We start from the raw sequence: 21,626 nt of genomic DNA on the forward strand, positions 1-21,626 counted from the left end.
TTCTTCCTCGTTATATTTCGTCTCATTGTTATTACACTTTCCATAAAGGAATTCTCATCCGCTGTGTGTTGTAGTAGTAGTAGTAGTAGTAGGTCTAAAGATCAAAGAAAAAAAAGGGGAAAAAAGGCGCACGGTAATTTGCGTTTCATCCCGCTTATAAAAAAAAAGGGTGGGTATACGGAACTGCGATACGGAAACGAATCAACAAAAAGCATTATTTTGTTCTTTTTTATTTTTTTATTTTTTTATCTTTTTAATTTTCTTTCTATTACTTTACCAATTATATTCTTTTGCATCTATAAACTTAGCCCAAGGAAATAGAACGGATGAAAGAAATAGAAAAAAGAAATAGAGAAATAAAGAATCAAGATAAGATAAAACAAACTTTTGACCTTTTTATAGAAACACTTTTTTTTTCTTTTCCCAAGACGTACAACCGGATTCATTCAACCCTCTCGTCACTTTAACAAATCCTTTTGATAAATGAGAGTACTTTAATAACGTTTCAAATAAACTTTTTTCTTTTTATTTCATTTTCTTTCTTTCTGTCTTTTGAACGAATGAATCTACTTCATCACAAATTGAAATTTATCGCTTTAGACGAATGAATTTCGTTTATTATTTTCATCACCAAGGGAGCATATGAAGTATTCTCAGTGGTTTGTTGTTTACCATCAATTATGGCATCACGTCGAACCAGACGAAGACCATTTTAATCATTTTGTTTCATTTTGGATTATGTACGTCAGAAGATAAAGTTGAAAACTTATCGGGTTAAAATATCTCGCGCTTACTTGTCAATATAGTACTGATTAGTTAGTTTATTTTCAATTAATCGATATACACAATCAACTGTTATCAATTTATTAACGTTTGTTTAATCTTACCGATTAATTAAATAATATTTGTTGGTAAACACTATTATATACGGTGATGATTGTAATTGTAATCTAATGTAAATTAAAATATAGAAACAAATTAATTTTATAATATAAATACTTTTATTAACCAGTTAAGCGTGGCGACTCTGCGCAGAGCGCGCTCCGGTGTGTGTCGCGATAATCAAACGATGACGGATATAGTCGTCAAACACAGAGTAAGTGGCGCTATTAAAATATTGAGTCAAAAAGACGATTTTATTTTCGAAAATGAACAATTTTGTTAGTAATGTACACACAGTATCTTAATATGAACATATATTTATACATAATAAACGAAAAACTTAGAGAAAAAAATCGAATATTTATAGAAGTTAAAAATTTAAACTGTTGCTGTCGTGTGATATTCATGAAAACAAGGAACAACGCATAGTTGCACTTTGCATGTCAGACACCAATACCGCGATTCTTTTCTAATCTTTTTTTTTATAACAAACAGCGCATCTTTGCAAAGGATAATCAAAGATCCAGTGTTACTGCACTGTTTACGAGTTAACTCTCAGGAAGTTATGAATCCAACTCAAATTATTTATAATTTTTATTTGCTTGTTTCATTTCGTCTTGACCACTAAACATTTTAAACATATTAAAATTTACGAATATAATTTAGTTTTCGCCAAAATTACAATTTAAGCATCAAGTTGTAACAAACTTTTGCGCGTGACGGATAGAATCGTCATGACACAAAATTCTGCCACATCTCCATGACGGATATAGTCGTCAAACACGCTTAACTGGTTAAATGAATCATAAAATCAATGTTTTTCATTTCGTGATTAACAATAGTCCAATAATTATAGATACACATATATTAATTTTTTTTTTTTGGAAAATAAATTTATTAGTCGCTTTTATTGATACCACAAACCTTTCTCAAAACATTAAAATCATTTAACACTATTGCAAAAGATACTTCAGATGCCATTTAAAAACTTTCATATGTTTCGATCCATCAAATAGTTCTTTTTTTTTGTCATCGTATGGAAAATATAAAATCGAAGTAATTATTTTAATGAAATGTTTATTCAATTGAAAAAGACGAGAACAAAATAAATGCACTCGTTGATGCTGATTGTCGCATAACAACGTGAAAAATAATTTCAATTCGTCAAACTATTGGGTTGTCCGGAAAGTTTGTGCCGATTTTGACGAAAGATTGAAAAGCAATGCATTTAAGTTTTTTTTTTTGTATATTAAATATACCAATTTGGTATAATTTATTTATGGTATTTATTAAATTATATATAAGTGTTTTATATATGTAATATAAGAGTATTATATATATATTATCAGTATTTAATATTATTAAACTATTTATTTTATTTAATTATTTAACTATTATAAGTATATAATATAAGTATTCTACATCTTTATGAGTAACTTAGAAAATTTCATCCTTAGGAAAGAGAACTTTATGCCATCTACCGCAAAGCGGTACGAACTTTCTGAACAACCCAATATATCATTTATTATAAAACATATTGGAATATTTAAATATGCAACAATAACAAAATCGTCTTTCAATTATCGTTGAAAAAAAGAAAATTATTTTGCAAATAATCTAATATTATAATACATATATGGAGTATCCTTTTATGATTTAAGTAATTTTATAATGTCGAAAAAGAATAATGATTCTCCTAAGTACTTTTTCTATGTTATTTATTAGACATATTTGTTTGAACGTCGTAAAAAGTAAACTGAACCGCGTGAAAAATAATCTTCATCGAGACACGTGGTAAAAGAGTGGGTGGTGGGTGGGTGGATAGTTTAACGATGGAAGATTATTAGTTCCTTTTACGTGGTAATCAGTTTTTGTGAATTTTAGTTTGATGGACAGTTAATTCGAATACGATTTTCTTTTTCTTCTTCTTCTTTTTCTTCTTTTTATTTTTATTTTTATTTTTATTTTTCCAATACACATTTCCAATTATTTTGATTACATTACAAATCTCTCTTCTCCAATATTACTTCAAATCAAATATTTCTGATTTCTTTTGCCGGATATACTCGCAAACGTAATACCCGATACGTTCGTGATATATTCAGTGTGTCGAGGATAATTCATGAATTATGCTTAATACTCGAGAAAAAATTCAATACTAGGGAAGAATTATGAAATATATATCTTGTCGTATTTAAAAAAAAACGTGGGGATATATTTTATCGGTTCTTTTGACAAAATTATGATAAAAAAAAAAAAAAATCGATAAAATTTTCCATGCAAAAAAACTTTTAACCTTTTCAATACGATTTTTATTTCCACATTGAAATTTCTTCATTTTTCTTTTTCTTTTTTAAAGATTCAAACCCACGCGTTTAAATAATTCTAAAAGAGAAAAAAAATAAACAAAATTGAATGGATTTCAAACTAAATATAAAACTCGTGTTACAATAAACGCATTTATTTCATTTTCAAATCAAAATATCGTATAACTTTTTTGACATTTGTTCGTTTAATAAAAAGATCAAGCGCAAAAAGAAGATATTAAAATTTACACGTAATAAAATTTCTTTCTTGATTCATTTGAAAGAAAAAAAAATGTTTTGCGTTTCTTAATCGTTGATACTCAAAGATTTATATTTTTTCGAACGGGCTTATCTACTTTTACGGTATACAAACTTTCATTATAATAATCGTTCAAGAAAAGAAAAAGGAAAAATAAAAATAAAGAAAGAAAGCAAAAAGGAATGACGTTAATCAAGGAGGCTACACGAGGGCATTACAATTAATAATTGCGTTTACGCTGAGTAAGATCGTTGTACCGGAAGACACGGTCCGCGTATTTCGTTGGAAATTGAAATTTTTCTTCCACTTCGTTTCACCTTATCGTTCTTTTAATTAACTTCTTCGTTGGCTTGATTCTCTTTCTCTCTCTCTCTCTCTCTCTCTCTTTTTGTCGATTATTTTCGTATTTCTCTTTCGTCCTTTCTCTTTTCTTCTTTACCTTTTTTTTTTTTTTATTATCGCAATGACTCTTTTTTCTCCTTTTATTTCGTTTTTCCCCCCCTTTTAACTTTTACATTCATTTTTCTTTCTCAACAATAAGAGAAATCTATACACAGACTTGCGTTAGAAATATAAGCGAGAAAAGCCAGTTGTTGGTGGTAACAGCGTGACGTTCTCGTTATTTCCAAGTTTTCTCTCGTGTGGTAAGTTAAGCAAAATGCCGCCAGGCAAAAGGGAAACCTTAGGGAGAGGAGGAGGGTGGTAACATTCGATTTTCCACCGGTTTAATCTTACTTTCCGAACTCAATTTATTCTAGGCCGATAATTTACGTTCCTTGCAAATCCTTACGCTCTTTTAAAAAACTTTCTTTCGTTGAAAAAAAAGGGAGATAGATAAGAAGAAGATGATGATACAAACATTGGGATAACGTTTATCTCATTTTCTTTTTTGGGTTAAAAGTAAAGATTCAAACGCGAAGAATTTCAGAAAAGGAAAATGAGAAGATAACCAGGAATATTATTCCTATCTCCGTTGTTAATTTAAAACAATTAATATATTTTTGTTGTAATACAATATTTCTAAATTCTTATAAAATATAAAAACATATTTTATGATTATTAGATTTTTCAATTTGATATAAATTTGATAGCAAAATAGACTTTTTATTATGAGATAAGTTAAAATTTGACGTTAACGATAATAAAATTAGTTTCATTGAAATGATAAGATACAAAGAGAAGTCCAAACAAGTGCTACTTACAAATATAATTTTTATCATATCTAATGTAGATGTGCAAATATTCTTGCAAGAATACCTTCATCTACATAATATAATAATTCTTGATTATTTAAATAAAGTTATATTTTAATAATCAAATATTTTTCTTGTGTATAAAATTGATGTCAATTTGAAATGTAAATAATATTGAAATAAGTTTTTGTGTAGAAGAATATTTAGAATTTTTTATATTACAAGTAAATTGAATTATTTCAAATTTACAGTGAAAGTAGGTATACGAATAATTATTTATAAATATTATATTCTTCTAGCTTTATTGTATTATAGAAATTAACATTATATATAATACAGTGTAATTTTTATTTGAACTAATAAATAGTAAAACTATATGATTATATACCAACTATAATTATATATTATATAAATATATATAACTAATAAATTATAAAACTATAAAATTAATTTTTACTATTTTATAGATACACTATATATAATATAGTGCTAATTTCTATAATATATTTATATTATAAATATTATATTCATTCTTATAGCTTATTGTATTATAAAAATTAACACTAATAAGCCTATTTCGTTTATACTTATTCTTACCATTAGTAGTCAAATGATAAAACATATATTTTCATATAGAATAAGATTTTAGCCAATTTAATAATGAACAATATACCTTTATTTATTTAGAAACGAATAATATACATTTTATACGTTTTCACCGAATTTTTGTATAAATTACCACGCCTCTAAGGGTTAGTGTTAAAATTCAATTTATTTATATAAAAATTATAAACGATCCCGTAACCTAGTGTATATAATTTCAAGATTATTTCATAGCAATTTTCTTCTCGACTTTTCGTATCAAATTCGTGAGTTTGATTACTCGAAACTACGCGACAGTTGTTCTTGAAAGTTTTTGAATATATAGGAATGAGAGAAAGAAAGAGAGAGAGAGAGAGAGAGAGAGAGAGAGAGAGAGATGAAAATGAAATGTATGAGAAGGGACAAAAGTGTCGTTAGTAAGTTTTACCTTAAGATAGAAGATACAGCTGCACCTGTAAAATGTTGTACCTTCCTAAGTCCTTCGTAAATTGTTTCAGGTGGAAGGTATGAAGTTGCCGAGATTTTCTTTCTCCCCTTTTCTAACACTTACTAACATATATATACACACGTATAATATATATATATATATATATATATATATATATATATATATATATATATATATATATATATCTCTATAACCAATCCTCGTTAGAGAAGCGAGCATAGTTTCTGCATACTCGACCCGACTATTTGTTTCTCTCTCTCTCTTCGAGTGGCAATTCAAGCATACTCACAAGAAAGAAAGAGAAAGAGAAATAGGAAAAAAGAAAGAAAATAGAAAAGATACGTTTTAACACATAGAGAAACGTCTAACACAGACGGTTGAATATTTGAGTAGCAATCATACAGGTGTACATGTATATTACTCGACCATCTAACTTTTACGAGCATACAGCAACAGAGCAGCAGATTTCTTCTCGTCTTGGTTTTTTTTTTCTTACTGTTAAACTGCGTCAGTATTTATCGCCATTACGATAGTTAATTACTTTCCCCGGAATTTCTGTTTTATACATGTTCAACATGAAGAATAAGAAGAAGGGTCCATCGGAAAGTTAAACTTTTATATTCATTATTTATACGCTCACAACAACGAAAAAGATACACGTTTATTTATCAAACGTTAAAAGTAAAATGGAAGATGTAGAACGATTTATATATGTGATTGAAAAACGTGTATATCAAATAACTCGTCGTACGTTCTTTTTTCTTTCTCCGTTCGATTAATTTTCATTGCTAAAGAGTTTTGTTTCATTTTAAACAAATAAAAATAATTCGAAGAGAAACTAAATACCGATCTCACGTTATATTGAAACGATACAAATTCCAATAGATGGGATCAATTTCGAGTAAATAAGGAAGGTTGGGATAGATAAATTGATTAGATCAAATTTATAAAAGAAAAAAAAAGGAACTAATAAATTACATATAAGCTTATGATAGTTCGATTTCATCTTTTGATTTAAAAAAAGCATACATACATATGCGCATACATGCATATATAACGTATTTACATACGAGTAAAGCAAAGTCAAAATTTTGCTATCTTTCATAAGTAAGTAAGTACTTGGGTAAAAGTATACGTATATACATACATACATACATATATACATTCGCATGTGTGCACGTATGAATTACGCAGGTAAGGGGCAAAAATACGTCGTAGACGATGACGTAGACGACAACGAGGAGAACGGGGTGGATGGGTTATCTCTTTCAGCACGAGGAAAAGCACAAACGTCGTTGTCGTTGTCGTCGTCGTCGTCATCGTCGTCGTCGTCGTCGGGAAAAGCGTGTGCTCGGATTTTCCTTTCGTAAGCTCGGATGCTGCTGCGAAAAGAGGAAGATGAGCCGGTTCTCGAGCGCGTGCTCAAGGGGTTTTGCAAGCTCACTGAATTTCTATCCACTACTCGAGAAGGTCTATCCACTCTCTTTCTTTTGCTTTTTTATCCTTAAACCTACCCTCTACCCCTATTTCCTCCCCCTCCTCTCCTTTTTTCCTCCCTCTTCTACTCATCCTCCTTCGGGGCCTCTTATGCACTTCGGTACACGCTATTACTAAAGCTATTCCCACGGGTGCCATTATATACGTGGACCTATTTTTCTTGTTCTCTTTATCTTTCTCTATCTTCTTGCTTTTTTTTCTTCTCCTCCTCTTCTTACGTTGTACACATTCGTACTTATCGTCGTTTCTACTAGGAAAAGGTTTATCCGTCAAAGATTATTACGTAAGGTCTAACAAACCATAAAGATTTTCATTATTGAACATGAGATTTTTTTTCTTTTTATTTTGAAAAGATTATTAACAATTCGATCATTGGGTAAATATTAAGTCTATTAGATAATTCTTACCGTTTCTAGAATCAAAGAAAGTAATAAGTTGAATAGACTTTGTTGAATTAATATATTGGGTTGGCAAGAAAGAAAACCGAAATTATTTTCTTGCCAATCCAATATAATTGTCATAATTATTTTATATGACTTCTTATCAACTTGAAAGCAATTTGTAATTATACCATTTAAAAAAAAAAAAAAATACCTTATCCCTAGAGATGCAACATTGAGCCAGTGTTTGTCCGAATGAACAGAACTTTTCGTAGAAATGTAGATCTAATATATCTTCCCCAAATATTTCTTCGACTAGAAATTGACAAATTATATGACGTTAGAGGAACTCTCTTTTTTTCATAGGTTTTCTTCGAATCCTTGTAGAATGGAAATGGTTTTTTGAAGATCATAGGACTACTCAATCTGGAGAACATATGTTTTTAACAGTTGCAGCAATGTTACGCAACTTAGAGGGAAAATATTGGAAAAAATTTTAACTTTCGTCTTGCTTTTTCATCCCTCTACGGTTTTCGTAAATTTCTCTTCTTTTTTCTTTCATTGAACAAAATAAAATCATTTCGTAATATTAGTTTCGAAAATATTACGTATATATATGTACGTATCTCAATATTCAATATTTTTGATAGATTTTTAAAAAAATTTCTTATACTGTGATCGGATTGTCTATCGTTTCATACACTGTTTTCCCCCTCCCTTTAATTGAATTCTTTCGTTTGGAAGAAAATTCTTTTTCGTTTATCTTTTTGAGAGACGATAAAAACGATTCGGATAACAATCGAACGAGATTTTTTTTCTTATCGACAATCGCATTATCGGGTTCTAGGGTTGTGTCTGAAAATGCTAGAGAAAGAGAGAAAAAGGAGAGAAAGAGAATCGTTGAAATATCAAGCCCTTGGGACATAGAAAACATACGTTACATGCAATGACTCACGAAAGTGTTGAACAACTTGTCATAAAATACTTTATTAATTATAATAAGTATATTATATAATATTTACCGATGTATTATTAACATTGGTTAGAGGTAGGATTCTCTATATTATATAAGTAAAGTTTCAAGCAAATACAAAATAAATATAATAGTTATGGTTAGGATGATAATAGTTATGATACTCGAAATATGAAGTTCCATATCACAAAGTGTTATTGGAAAATTAACAAAATTTATGCATAATCGTTTATAAGATGTTATTGGTGCCAAAGGTGTTTCTACTAAAAACTAAAAACTTAAATGAGTTATCTGTTCAAATAATTTGATGGTTTCAGTAATTTTTACGTTTGTAAGAAATAAATCATAACTATTGCATATATATTTGAATTTGTTTGAAACTTTACTTACATAATCTAAAAAATCGTACCCTTCTAATCAATGTTAATAATACATCGATGAGTGTTGCATAATATACTTATTATAATAAATAAAATGACTTCATGGTAAGTTAGTTGAAATATTTTCGTGAGTCATTGTAAGCAAGCACTATGTGGCAACCAACAACCAACAACTATAGTTTTACGATGAAATAGCCGTATGCTTGATAGGAGAGACATCACGACGTAGCAACTTTCGAAATTGGACGAAGAATTTGAGAAAGGGTGATGAAGGAAAAAGTAGAAAAGGAGTATAAGAGGAAGAGAGGAAGGATACTTATCATTTTATGATAACATTTACGCGGGTTGCATGAAAGGTGTGACAACGATAAACTCCCTTCTTACGGGTGTCTCGGATTTTATCGTCGTATAGTTTTCTTCTCTTCTCTTCTCTTCTCTCTTGGTTTTTTGTTATCATGCTTCCATGCAAACGCGTCGAATTGATAAAGCACAATTTAAAGATAGGAAGAAAAAGGAAAAGAAAGAAATAAAGAAAGAGAGAAGAGTTAGATAAGTACGAAACGCGTCAACCGTTAGTCGAGTGTACTTTTTCACGCAAGTGGCACGTTCTCCTATTGTTAAAATGTGTTAGGAAAAGCAATTGGTCACGTAGTAAATATTCTATAAAGACACAAATATTTTTTTATACCATTGGAATATATTTCTGTAGCAATTTATTTTTTTGGTGACTTGATATTTCAATTTTATTGCATGAAAATCGTCATCCTTTTTTTACTTCAAGAAATTCGCTAGTTGTCCGAAAGATTAATCAAATTTATCAAAAATAATGGGAGATTTTTTTTCGAAGAATAACACAGAATAACACTTATATTGAATTTATTAAAGAAAAAGCATGGAATTAATTGATACATTTAAATACATTTTGAAATGTCTTCAAAAAATCTTTTCCACATGTGTTATTTCTATGAAAATTAGTACAAGCAGTATATTACTGTTTCCAATTAAATTTATTCATTTCTTTGTCATCGATAGCTGAAAACAATTGTTTAAGCTAGAAATCAGAATATAAATTCTTTGATAATAAAATTACTTTTGAAAAACAATATCACTAATTTTTATATATCATAATTATGTGCATATGTTATCGTTAAAGTGTATAATTAAATTAATTTGTGAAATAATTAAACGTATTAGGAAAAGCATATAAAAATTAATATTATTATATGTTTTGATTAATTGTTTTATTTAATAACCAAACGTTATATGAAATAACGGTAGATGTGTCTAGTTATTGTGTCAACGTAAGTACTTTCAAAGTCTATAAGTATAACAGCATGACTCTAACAGAACATTTGTTTTTAAAGTATAGGAAGAGATAAGAGAAAATATGACTATACGAACATTGTTTTAGGTTTAAACAAAAGCTAAACTTTACAGAGACAAATGAAATCTCAATTTTATATAATTTTAACAGATCAGTAATATAATTATTTCACGAATTAATGTATTTAACATATTTTATTAACGATAACATATAAATATTGATTATAAATGATTTTCGGATGGCAAATGTTTTTTCATGGTAGACGCGCACGAATCCAGTAGGAAGAAAAAAATCGGAAATAGAAATCGATCGTTCGGTGATTCGAACTAGGAATAGTGAAATCCTAACGACTCGTGAACAATATTTTCTAGATGGTTTCTTAGGGAGACCGAATGGAATTTTAATGTTGTGGAAGAGATAGAATTCTTCTTTGATCGTACGGTGTTGTTATCGCTGTTAAGTATTGGAAAGAGTCTCATTATCAAGGAAGGAAACACTTTGCTCGAGGAAACAAAAACTCTCGAAAGAGGTAAAACAAGAAGGGAAAGGAAAAAGAAGAGGTGGAGGTGGAGGTTGATGTATAATGGTAGAAAGATATGTAATTGTGAATAACCTTGACGACAATTAACAATAAAACGATAAGGATGGAAACGAGAGAGAAAAGTGAGAATTCGAGGGGGGAGAATGAAGATCGATTTTTAAGAAGAACAAAGGAAAATAATGCACAAACACACTAATCAACTTCGCGGTCCTGTTGGGACCGGTAGTAACTCTACTACTACTACTACTACTACTACTACTAACAACAACAACAACAATAGGGGTCCTGTGAGAAGATGGAACAGTTTTCATGGTGGTGGTGGTATGGGGGGTGGTGGTGGTGGCGGTGGCGTAAGTCACTTGAGTGACACCGTTGGAAATGGCGCCGTCGTCGCGGGAACTTTTGCGAGGACACCTCAGGAACCTTTCAGGGCCGTACCGAAGGCCGTTCAAGCCCTGAGAAGTGAATCGGTCGACAGGAGCCATCGTGCTCCCCCACCACCGCCGCCGACCTTTCCGAGAAGACGATTTTCCGTTTGGTGAGTCGCCCTTCTCCCTTTTCCCTCTCTCCCATCCCCTCGCACATTCCTCTTCCCCAAGAGCCCTTGCTCCTCCATCACTTTCCCATTTCGTTTCTTCTAGTTTCGTTCTTCCCCATCTGCTGCTGTATTATTATTAGTCACGAAGTCAAATCTGTTTCACTTATTTTCTTATTTTGACTACTATTTTTCGTCTAGTTCTATTTTTTCTTTTGATCGTTTCATTTTATAGCAAAATTTATTGATTATTTATCTATTTATTTAATTATTAAAATGATGATAATATTTTATTTGTTGTTTCAATAATATTGTTTTGATTTACAATAAGTATATTTTTTATATTTTATATATATATATTTTTTTTTAATATAAAATAAAAACATGTAGACTCTTATGAAATATTATTCCTAATTTAATTTACGTTTATACATATATATATGTGTTCCGTGAGTAACGTTATATTCCATATGTTTTACTCGATGTTCTTTTTACTTTGAGTTTGTTGATTTTTTTTTACAAGGTATTCAACGCGTTGTTTGAGTTTCATCCTGTATATATTTCTTTTTTTCTCTCTCTTTCTGGAAAATAAGATATTTATTTTACAAAATATCACTAAAATGATACATTTTATTAGAGACATATCTTATATTTCTATACTTTTCTTCTCTTTCAACGATTACTTTCCTATTTCTGCTCGTAGTAAAGTTTCATGTATATAATTCATAATTATCTTTTATATATCGTATAAAAATTAATGAACGAATTTATGTGGTTGCATTAATTAGTAATATATATATATGAGTCAACGTTTTTCGGACAACATGCGGTGTATTTCAGTAACATAATTAGATTATAATAATAATAGGTTATTAACTTCTTTTTATCGTTTAAAAAATTACTGAAAGCAATTAATAATATTATACAAAATCGTGGAATAATTGAAACTACGTTTAAAAAACGTAGTATAGTATAATATATATGTATATATACTAAAATCATGTAGGTAGGAATCGACCTAATCATTTTTCCAACGGAACATGGATACGCACTCGGTAGCATCGTGTATAACCGTTAGAACGAGGAACCTACTAAATGTTACCAACGTCTTTAGACTCGAGTAAATTAGTATGTCACGATCCAACAGTATTCTTCGTTAGTTTCTAAATACGATAAACACACGTCTAGATAAAGGATTCATATATATGAATATATTGAGTTGTCCGGAAAGTTCGTGCCGATTTTGACGGAAGATTGAAACGCAACGCATTTAAGTTTTTTTATTTGGTATATATTTATTAAATTATATATAAGTGCCATTCTGTTCCACAATCTTTCTCCATCTTTAAGGGTAACTTCAAAATTTCGGCCTTCCAGAACTTCTCAAGTTTTTTTTAGTAAAACAACTTTATGCCACTTACCGAAAAATCGGCACGAACTTTCCGAACAACCCACCCAATACAAATAATCAAATTAAACGTAAACTCTTTAGGCAATATTTATATGATATTAATATTTATTAATATTTAGAAATTTTCTGTTAATCAAAATTTTCTCTTTTTATATTCATACAATTTTTTTTTGTAATTTTTCTTTCTTTTTTATTCGAAGAGAGAAAGAGAAAGAGAGACAGAAACTTTTCCTACACGCTTTTAACTATCTAAAAGGAGAGAAAAACGGTCCGATAAGGGTAGCATAAGCAAGCTAATGACGGCAGAGAAATATTTCATTAAGTCGAGTGGATTCTCGTCTGGCACTCGTGAAATGGGACGGATGATTTCGCAAAATGAATGAAAGACTGAGGAAGAGGAAATAGAAGGAGGAGATAGTAAAAGAGAGAAAGAAAAAGAGAATACTTTGCTATGCTCAGGTCGACAATGAGACGCTGTCTCGTCGGCAAACCTCGTAGCTCTTCAACATTTTTTCTCTTTTTCACCCCCTTCAACTGGAAACCCTCTCTATCATACTCGTTTTTCTTTCTTTTCTCTCTCTCTCTCTCTCTCTCTTTTCTCTATTTTTTTTTCTTTCTCTTACATTTTGCGGAAACGAGGGAGAAAATTATACACGTAGGATACATCCCTGTTGTGTGTCCAGGAATATTTCGTAGGAAAAAAAAAACGGTACGAAAATTTCGTGGTTTTATTTGTTGTTTTCTTTTTATAAAAATAAAAACTGAAAGACTTTTTTTTCGGAAGTCCGGTTGAATCGTTTATCATCGGAATAACACGTTTTCTCTCGTTCTTTCTCTTTGCACGATTAGTACCTTAACAAAAAAAAAAAAAAAGAAAGAAAGACAGAAATAAAGAATATACGTGAATATGTGTGTGGTATATATTTGTGTGTGCACATGGGTAAGCAAGCAAGCAAGTAAACCAGAGAACATAAAATTCGAGGATATTTCACTCGTGCCGAAATTCACGCGAGAGTTACTTCAACGTAACTCCGGATTCGCTTTTGGCGTTTATACGTGTATGTACATACGTATCTACCTACCTTCCTACCTACCTGCCTACCTACCTCGTAAAAATTTAATTGGCTTCCATGAAAATCGTCGACGTAGCTTGAATATACAGGGCGCATTTTTTTTAAAGATTCTTTGTTGTTAACTCGAAACCGAGAGAAGGGTTTTAAAAGATATTCCGATCGAAAGATTTTCATTTTCTTTTTCTTTCTTTCTTTTCTTGTAACCAACAAGCTTCTGTGACTCTCGAGAATTTTTCTTTCGATGCTTTATTTTTTTTTGCCCTCCTACGGAACCATACAAAGTCCCCCTGTGTGATATTAGTTCGATAACCCACTGATAAACGTAATCCCGTAAGAAGGTGACGTTAAATCGTGACAGAAAGATGGTTCAACGTAGACCCAGAATGATATGATATGATATGGAGTATTATAGAAAGAGTGAGAGAGAGAGGGAATCTGAACTCACAGGTAGATGATTATGATGGTGGTAGTATGTGGCATCGTCCATGTCGAATTGAATTTTCTGCGGTGTACGCAGAAGAAGAGATATGCGGCTTACGCATGCGTTATGCATGTGTGTGTATGTTGTTACGCATCGAAAAACCGTATCTTGGTTATACATGTATATATTCCTATACGAGTCGAAGAAAGGTGCATGTACATATATATCAGTATATATATATATATATATATATATATATATATATATATATATATATATTGTGTGTGTGTGTGTGTGTGTGTGTGTGTGTGTGTGTGTGTGTGTGTGTGTGAGATAGAAAGAGAAGAGGGATCAGGTCAACAGCCTTCGACAACCTTACGGCCTTCCCTTCTTCGGCTCGATCGAGCTTCGATCAGCGGGATCTCTTTGGGGTTGGGAAATCGAACTCTTCTTATACTACTGACAGGCTTTCACGTAATACTAATATTTAATCAAATAATTAATTATTATTATATTTATATTAATCAGAGAGATAATTACGATCTTTATATAGAACTTGGTCAAATCCAAGTTATACGGAATTATTGATATTTTTATTGGTAATATTAATTGAATAATCCTTTAGCACGTACAATGGATGTTCATTGGAAAAAAAAAGAAATATAATATTATGGATAATTATTAATATTTTTATTAATGATACTTATATATGTAATGATCTCGTAAAATGCAATAGTGACGTTCATTGAAAATAAAAAAAGAAATAAAATGATATTAAAGAGAATTATTAATATTTCTATTGATAATACTTATATGTAATAATTTCGTAACATGGAATGGTAGTGGTGTTCATTGAAGAAAAAAAACATAAAAATGAAATTAATTTTTACAAAAAATAAATATGTAATACACGAACGTTCGAATAGGGTCTTACAAGTTTGGTACTAATTCTGGTACTAATTCTAGGTAATTTACTAGAAGAACTTTTAGTACGAGTATCAGGCGGGGAAAAGCTGGTTAATCTCTATTTAATACGAACAACGGGTAAAGGCCCTTCAATATCGCATCACGGATCAATTTTAACCTGAGGAATAAATAACAATATTTGGCTTGTTATTATGTTATAGCCAACGATTTTCCTATAAACTTTAGCTTTAACGTAGAAGGATATTTAATCGGTTTTCTATCTTTTCGCCATTGTTTTCTAAAATCCGTTGATAACGAGATTAGAGAATCCTGAGTATTTACCGCTTTTACTTGTAAACCGGAAAATGTTATGCGAATTGCTAATCGCATTCTCTAATAACATTTCTCTTTAATTCCAACACACGATCCTCTCATACAAGAATTACCCCTTTTACTATTATTATTATTATTATTATTATTATTATTATTATTATTATTATTATTATTATTATTATTATTATTATTATTATTGGACTAAAGAAGGAATATAAAAATCATTTATAAATATCCTTACGTTTATATTTGTTTATTTAATTTTTGAAAAATATAAACTCACCGTGAGAAATGGAATATAAACAAATAAATAATATTTGTCTTGAAGGATAACGTTAACGGCACGTATACTAGTACTCTTATTTAATGACAATAATGATTCATTAGCATTAAAATCAAAAACAAAAACAAAGGAAATGAAATAAAAAAAATTCATTGGGCTTAAAACCCCTTATACTTTTCCTCCTCTTTTTTTGTTCTTTTTATTTCATTGTCACATGTATACCTTTCCCTCTTTATGACTTGAAAAGGCACGCGAAAACCATTTTCAGGGCCACCTTTCTTCCTTTCTCTCCCACGAGGGTGAAAGTTCGTATGACGTTGGTATTGTTCGTCGTGTGGTGTGGTGATACTTGAAAAAGAAAGAGAGAAAGCAAGCAAACAAAGCTATGGACACCAACCCACCACTAGCCCTCGTGACTTTCCCTGTAATCGCACGAGATTTTCGTAAATCGATGGATGGGGCAACCGAAAACCGACATGGTTTATGGCTAATTTGAGGAGTGGCTTCCCGACGATGGGCTACATCTGTCGGATGTATATGGGGACTCGAATTGATTACCCATGGAAGCAGAAAGAGAAAGAGTAACAAAGAGGGCAAAAGGAGGAGGAGGTGGAGGAGGGCCAGGTGGGGTGGGTTAATAGGGAGGTGTGCGGGAGGGTGAAAGGGGACGCACTAAAAGTTACCAAGCGAACAATACGTATTTATACGATCGCGCGAACACGTTCTCTTTGTTGTGTGACTATACTCGGAACTATATCGAATTATAGAAGAACGAAAAGGGAGAATAGTAGAATGGCCATAGCGATAAATTACATTTTACTTCGATCACGTTCGTAGGTATTTATTTATACCTACGTATAAGCGTTAAAATACTGTCACGAATTTAAACCAAATAGGATCAAGTATCAAACGCATAATTCTTTTTCAAAATGATAACCTTTAATGTTTATGATATCGGATTAAAAAGAGTATGATCCAAGCTGACGATTACTTCATTTAAAATTTGTATTTTTTCTGTCCAATGATTTTTATTAATAAATATATTTCTTTATTTTATATGTGTTACATAAATATAACTATTATTTATTAATATTTATGAATCTTTACAAATTATACGTAGGGTGTTCCATTAATATTAAAATAATGAATTAAAATGTGATCTTGACATGAGGGTCCTAAAGACCCGAAGTCATCAATTATACTCGTACCTAGGTACGCGTCACCAGTTAAAAGGTTATTTAAATTGATGAGAGCCTTAGATGATGCTCTCACTTTCTTTCCTCTTTTCCTCTTTTTCTCTTTCACCCTCTCTCTCTCTCTCTCTTTCTTTCAATAGTTATTTTTCTCCTTTCGCGTTTTACATCCATCTTTCAAGACTAGTACTAGAAAAAAGTATAGGAAAACATAGAAAAGAGTGGTATTAAAAGTTTCCTTTTGTTTCTTCTCTGTTTTAGCTTTGGAAAGCGAACGGGCAGCAGTGCCAGGAGACCCAACGAATGTTTCGTCTTGGAACCCTCCGAGATGATTGTCGTAAGTATATTCTTTCTTTTGTGTGTGTGTGTGTTATATGTTTTTTCTTTTAAAGCTTCAAAAGAACGAAGATTGCTAAATTTTCTTTCTTCTACCATGAAAATGGGAAATAGATTGAAAAGAAAGAAAAAAAGAAACAAAAAGAAAAGAAAGATGGTAGGTAGGATAATAAATCTGGTCGCTAGCCAGGTTATTATTTTAAGAGTAACGGATATACAAAATGTCTTCCCACGATAATTAAAATCGATTTCTTTCTTTTTATTTGGTAGTTAAAATATATACTGTATGTATATATGTGTGTATGTGTATTTACTTGTGATATATTAAAAAAGAAGAGTGGGGGAATGTAACTTGTGTGTTTTGTGTGTTTACTTACCACAAACATTTCGTATCGATGTATAGAATTTATTTTCTCTTTTTCTCTCTCTCTTTTTTTTTCTTTCTTTCTCTACTTTCTAGATCACATCGGTTAATATCTAAAAATACTAATATACAGGTGTTTCTCATGTGAAACTGAGAACGATGCACATTCACGACGTTAGCGAACAACACGGGTGACGATATCGCATATCGAAAGACAATGTCGGCCAGACTCGAGATGTAACGTGTTAGAGACAGTTAATCGATAGTTTGTCTCCTGTTATTCTCTCCATAAGCTTTTCAAACTGCGAACCATCTCAACTCTTTCTTTTTTTTTTTTTTTTTAATGAGATACCGTTAATGGAGTCATTATTTAAATAACGCATGACAAAATTCAAGATCAAGGTACATTAAACAAAAATCTTTCTTCTTCTTTTTTTTTTTTACATCGTTTAATTGAATAGTAATTTTTTGTCTATTTAAATTGTTCAATTTCTTTGACTCCTTGTTTCCTTTTTTTCTTCTTCTTCTTTCTTTTCATCTTATTCGCAAAGAATTTTTTTTTTCAATTTGCGTCAACGTACGCTTAAAATACAAATAAAAGTTCTAGCTTTTGTCGAAGTTCAACTTCCTCGGAGAATTACTCGAATTGAGAGAGTTAAACATGAAAAGAGATAAAGAAGGCATCGTTCGTGAAAGTTTCATTACGATTTAGAATTTTGAAGAGATATTTAAATGTTTACATTTAACTCTACTGAAATCAAAATCTGTAGGATTATCATGAAAATAGCTTTTTATTATTCGTCTAATCGCATTAGTTGAGCACACAATTACGAAACATCGTATGGTGGTATTATACTATTCCCATATTGTGCTGCCACCTTCGAGAAGAAAACTACATTATCGGCGGCATATACTTCTTGTGCGAATATCACAAACAATTAATTCATTTATTTTAGCTTAAAAAAAATTACCAATTATTATCGATAATGCTACGAATTTTCAAAAACTATTACGCTGATAATTAAACGTTGAATAATATTTTTTAAATTCTTCTCAAAAAAAAGAAAATCCGATTTTGCGATTTGTTTAACTGTTTGATATTCGCCGCTATGACATAATAAATACATTCGCAATATATTTCAGTGCAATTTAATGTTATTATTCTATTTAGTAGATTATTATTATTATTATCATTATTTATTTTAATATAATGCAATTTAACGTAGAGTGGGCAGGAAGCCGACCAAAATACGCGCTTGCTTTATTATATATAATTAACGCTTAACATATTTGTTTCTATGATATAGATCTACAGAAATACACAAATACAATCCGTTTAAATATTGGTGTACACAAAAGTGTGCATTCGTAAAATGCATACAATAATAAGATATATGTGTGTGTGTACAATTGTGGCGCCTCTCATGTCAGTATAGAAAATGAATCATAAACGTAGCTGCATATCCTTGTTCCGGCGTGATCCGTGTTATCGGGTGACAACCCACGATTGATAAAACGTTCCAAACTAATCAATAAAAATGACCGACCAAATGAGTCATCAGGCAAAAGCCCGATCTCTTCGTGTTACGCTTACATTTCTCCTTTTTTTCTGATAGCAAAGGCGCCAAAGACGAAGTCGTGTTCTGATATCGAACTACGAGCTCTAAATAAGATGACCGAGAAGAATGAGAAATAAATTCAATGAGAGAGAATCAAGTTTTATTCTTTCTTATATATTATTTATATACTCTCTTACTTATACAATTAGTATTATGCAATTCTTTCTGTCACTGGTTGGGTATTATGCTTACGTAGATAAGTAGTGGACTTCTTATGTCTTTGCTTTTTATTCTACTTATCTCCCCTCACGTTTCTTACCAGTTTCTTACTTTATAAGCTATGATAACTTATTTTTATAATCTGTCTATTCTTCGATGAATACCAGGTAGCTTATTTATTACATTTTACAATAATTGGGCCGAGTTATAAGGAAACTTCATGATGATTTTCAAATTAACATTTAAAAAGTACTAATTCAATAATTTTGGAAAAAACATATATTGTCAAGCTATAATTCTATTTTAAGAATATTACTAAAACAAATTTAAAATAATATTATTAGTTGAACCACAAGAATTACAAATAAAATTTAATTAATAATATTTTTGTTTTCAATTAAATTATCTCAATTTCAAATTATTGAAGATTTGTAATATTGTACACAACTTGACCTAATTGTAACCGTGTCATCTTTTACGGAATAATTCGAAAAGATTTATCCACGTCGTAGATCATGTTACATGTTATGTTACATCTCCCCTTATAAATACATATTACTTGTTTGTCAAATGTCTGTTTGTATATATAAAGAAATATAACGTTTATATAAATTCACGTTCTAAAAACAACAATGTTGCTGCTCGGTAGATGCTCGTTTATATTTAAAAGCAACGTGACAAGTAACAACGAATCAAGGTTAAACTTTGCAACAGCTAAATGTTTCCTGTTTCGAATTCATGTCAAATTATACAGAGTGAAACAAAACGTACGACGATATTAATCGACACAAATTTTCAAATTTATTTTTGTCTCCATAATCAAATTTGTATATATATATATATATGAACAAATAATTTTGCTACCCAGTTACAGAACGAAAAAGACAAGAAATATGTGGAAGAATAAGTGAGAAGAAGAAAGATATGGATAAAAAAGGATATATAACGTTTGTCACAAGTTACTTCATCCAAGCAAAGGTTTCCTTCGTTCATACACGCCCTCCGGCAGCTTTGTGACCTGCTATGAATTTAACGCCCTGACCTTTAACCTTACTCTAACACCATCCCTTTCTCTCAGCCCTTTAGTTCACCTCCACTATGGGGCGTTTATTTCGACTTAAGCTTCAAATTGGTATAAATCATTTCAAAATACCTCGGACCAATCCCCGAATATTATATCCTATGTCAAAGGCCATAATAATATCGTTTCACGAGTACAATTTATGACGCGGTTGCGGTAATTTGCCCGGAAGCGGCAATGGAATAAGGGGGATGAAAAAAAAATATATCAAAAGACACCGCGACGTGACAAATCGAAAAACAAAGAAAAGGACGAGCAAAAAGAGATCGATGAGATTTGTAGTCGTAACTTTAATCAAACTATAACTTCGATTCACGAATATCAAAGTCTCGCCATTTCGGAATTGATATACGAGAAACGTTACGTAAAATCGAGATGCCAGCAGTATAGTTGAATAATCTTTATTTCGATCGTAAAAAGTGAATCGAATTCTTACGAGTAAGCAGTTATACTTTTCCTATTAGCCAAGAGTTTGTATAATAAGTGAATTGCATTGTTCGTTTATGTACATATATATACATTTTATCGTAGTTTTAACTTTCACGATGATTAGAATAGAGATAGTAAAACGCTTTTGATGACGTTGACAGTCGTTCTGGGTGGACCATTATCGTTAACCACCAAAGGATATTTCTCACTAATTGTGAGTATTATTATTTCGATGAAACTGAAGGGTTGAAAATGATATCTAGTAGTTGTTCATATATGCAAGAACAGAACATTCGCGTATAATTTATAATCGAATTATATTTGTGTAATAATTTTTTATTAACATCGGTCAAAGTTCTCTTGTTCTTCCTCTTGGGTGTTCCATTTTCTTTCATGTTAGATCCTCTTTGAAGAAAAGCAGAAATACTAGAGCATCGAGTGACGCTCACAGGATGCGGGCATATATAATAATTGTGTATAACCGTTTTATTCGTGTTCTTTCAACACCACGTGAGTAAGTAAGCACAAGTATCATGAATAGTATTATATATAGTTTATATATAAGCAAGAAACTTATCAGACCCAAAGAAATAGACACCAGGCGTCTGTAAATACGTCATCGTCTGGCAAGTCTCGAACCAATGACGTTTATCGAGCATGTATCATCGTTTACTTTATGCCTGGATAAACTAAGTCT

At 30.8% G+C, this 21,626-nt stretch overlaps 1 protein-coding gene across 9 annotated transcripts in view; it reads left to right on the forward strand.

The window, feature by feature from the left end:
• The window catches only part of LOC107074577 (rap guanine nucleotide exchange factor 2), a 146,352-nt gene that overhangs the window by 84,171 nt on the left and 40,555 nt on the right, over nt 1–21,626 (forward strand). For 5 of the 9 annotated variants that reach the window (XM_015336125.2, XM_015336128.2, XM_015336129.2 and 2 more), the window contains exons 2-3: nt 10,617–11,324; nt 17,203–17,278. In XM_015336125.2, coding sequence (XP_015191611.2) covers nt 10,966–11,324; nt 17,203–17,278 — 435 coding nt within the window. In that variant the 5' untranslated portion in view covers nt 10,617–10,965. Of the gene's footprint in view, nt 1–10,602; nt 11,325–17,202; nt 17,279–21,626 lie in introns of those variants that run through there. The other 4 variants (XM_015336121.2, XM_015336120.2, XM_015336131.2 and 1 more) reach the window with 2 other exon arrangements.

Source organism: Polistes dominula, unplaced genomic scaffold (assembly GCF_049000335.1).
Source record: "Polistes dominula isolate Pdom_NZ unplaced genomic scaffold, Pdom_raw_medaka contig_82, whole genome shotgun sequence".
Lineage (NCBI taxonomy): Eukaryota > Metazoa > Arthropoda > Insecta > Hymenoptera > Vespidae > Polistes > Polistes dominula.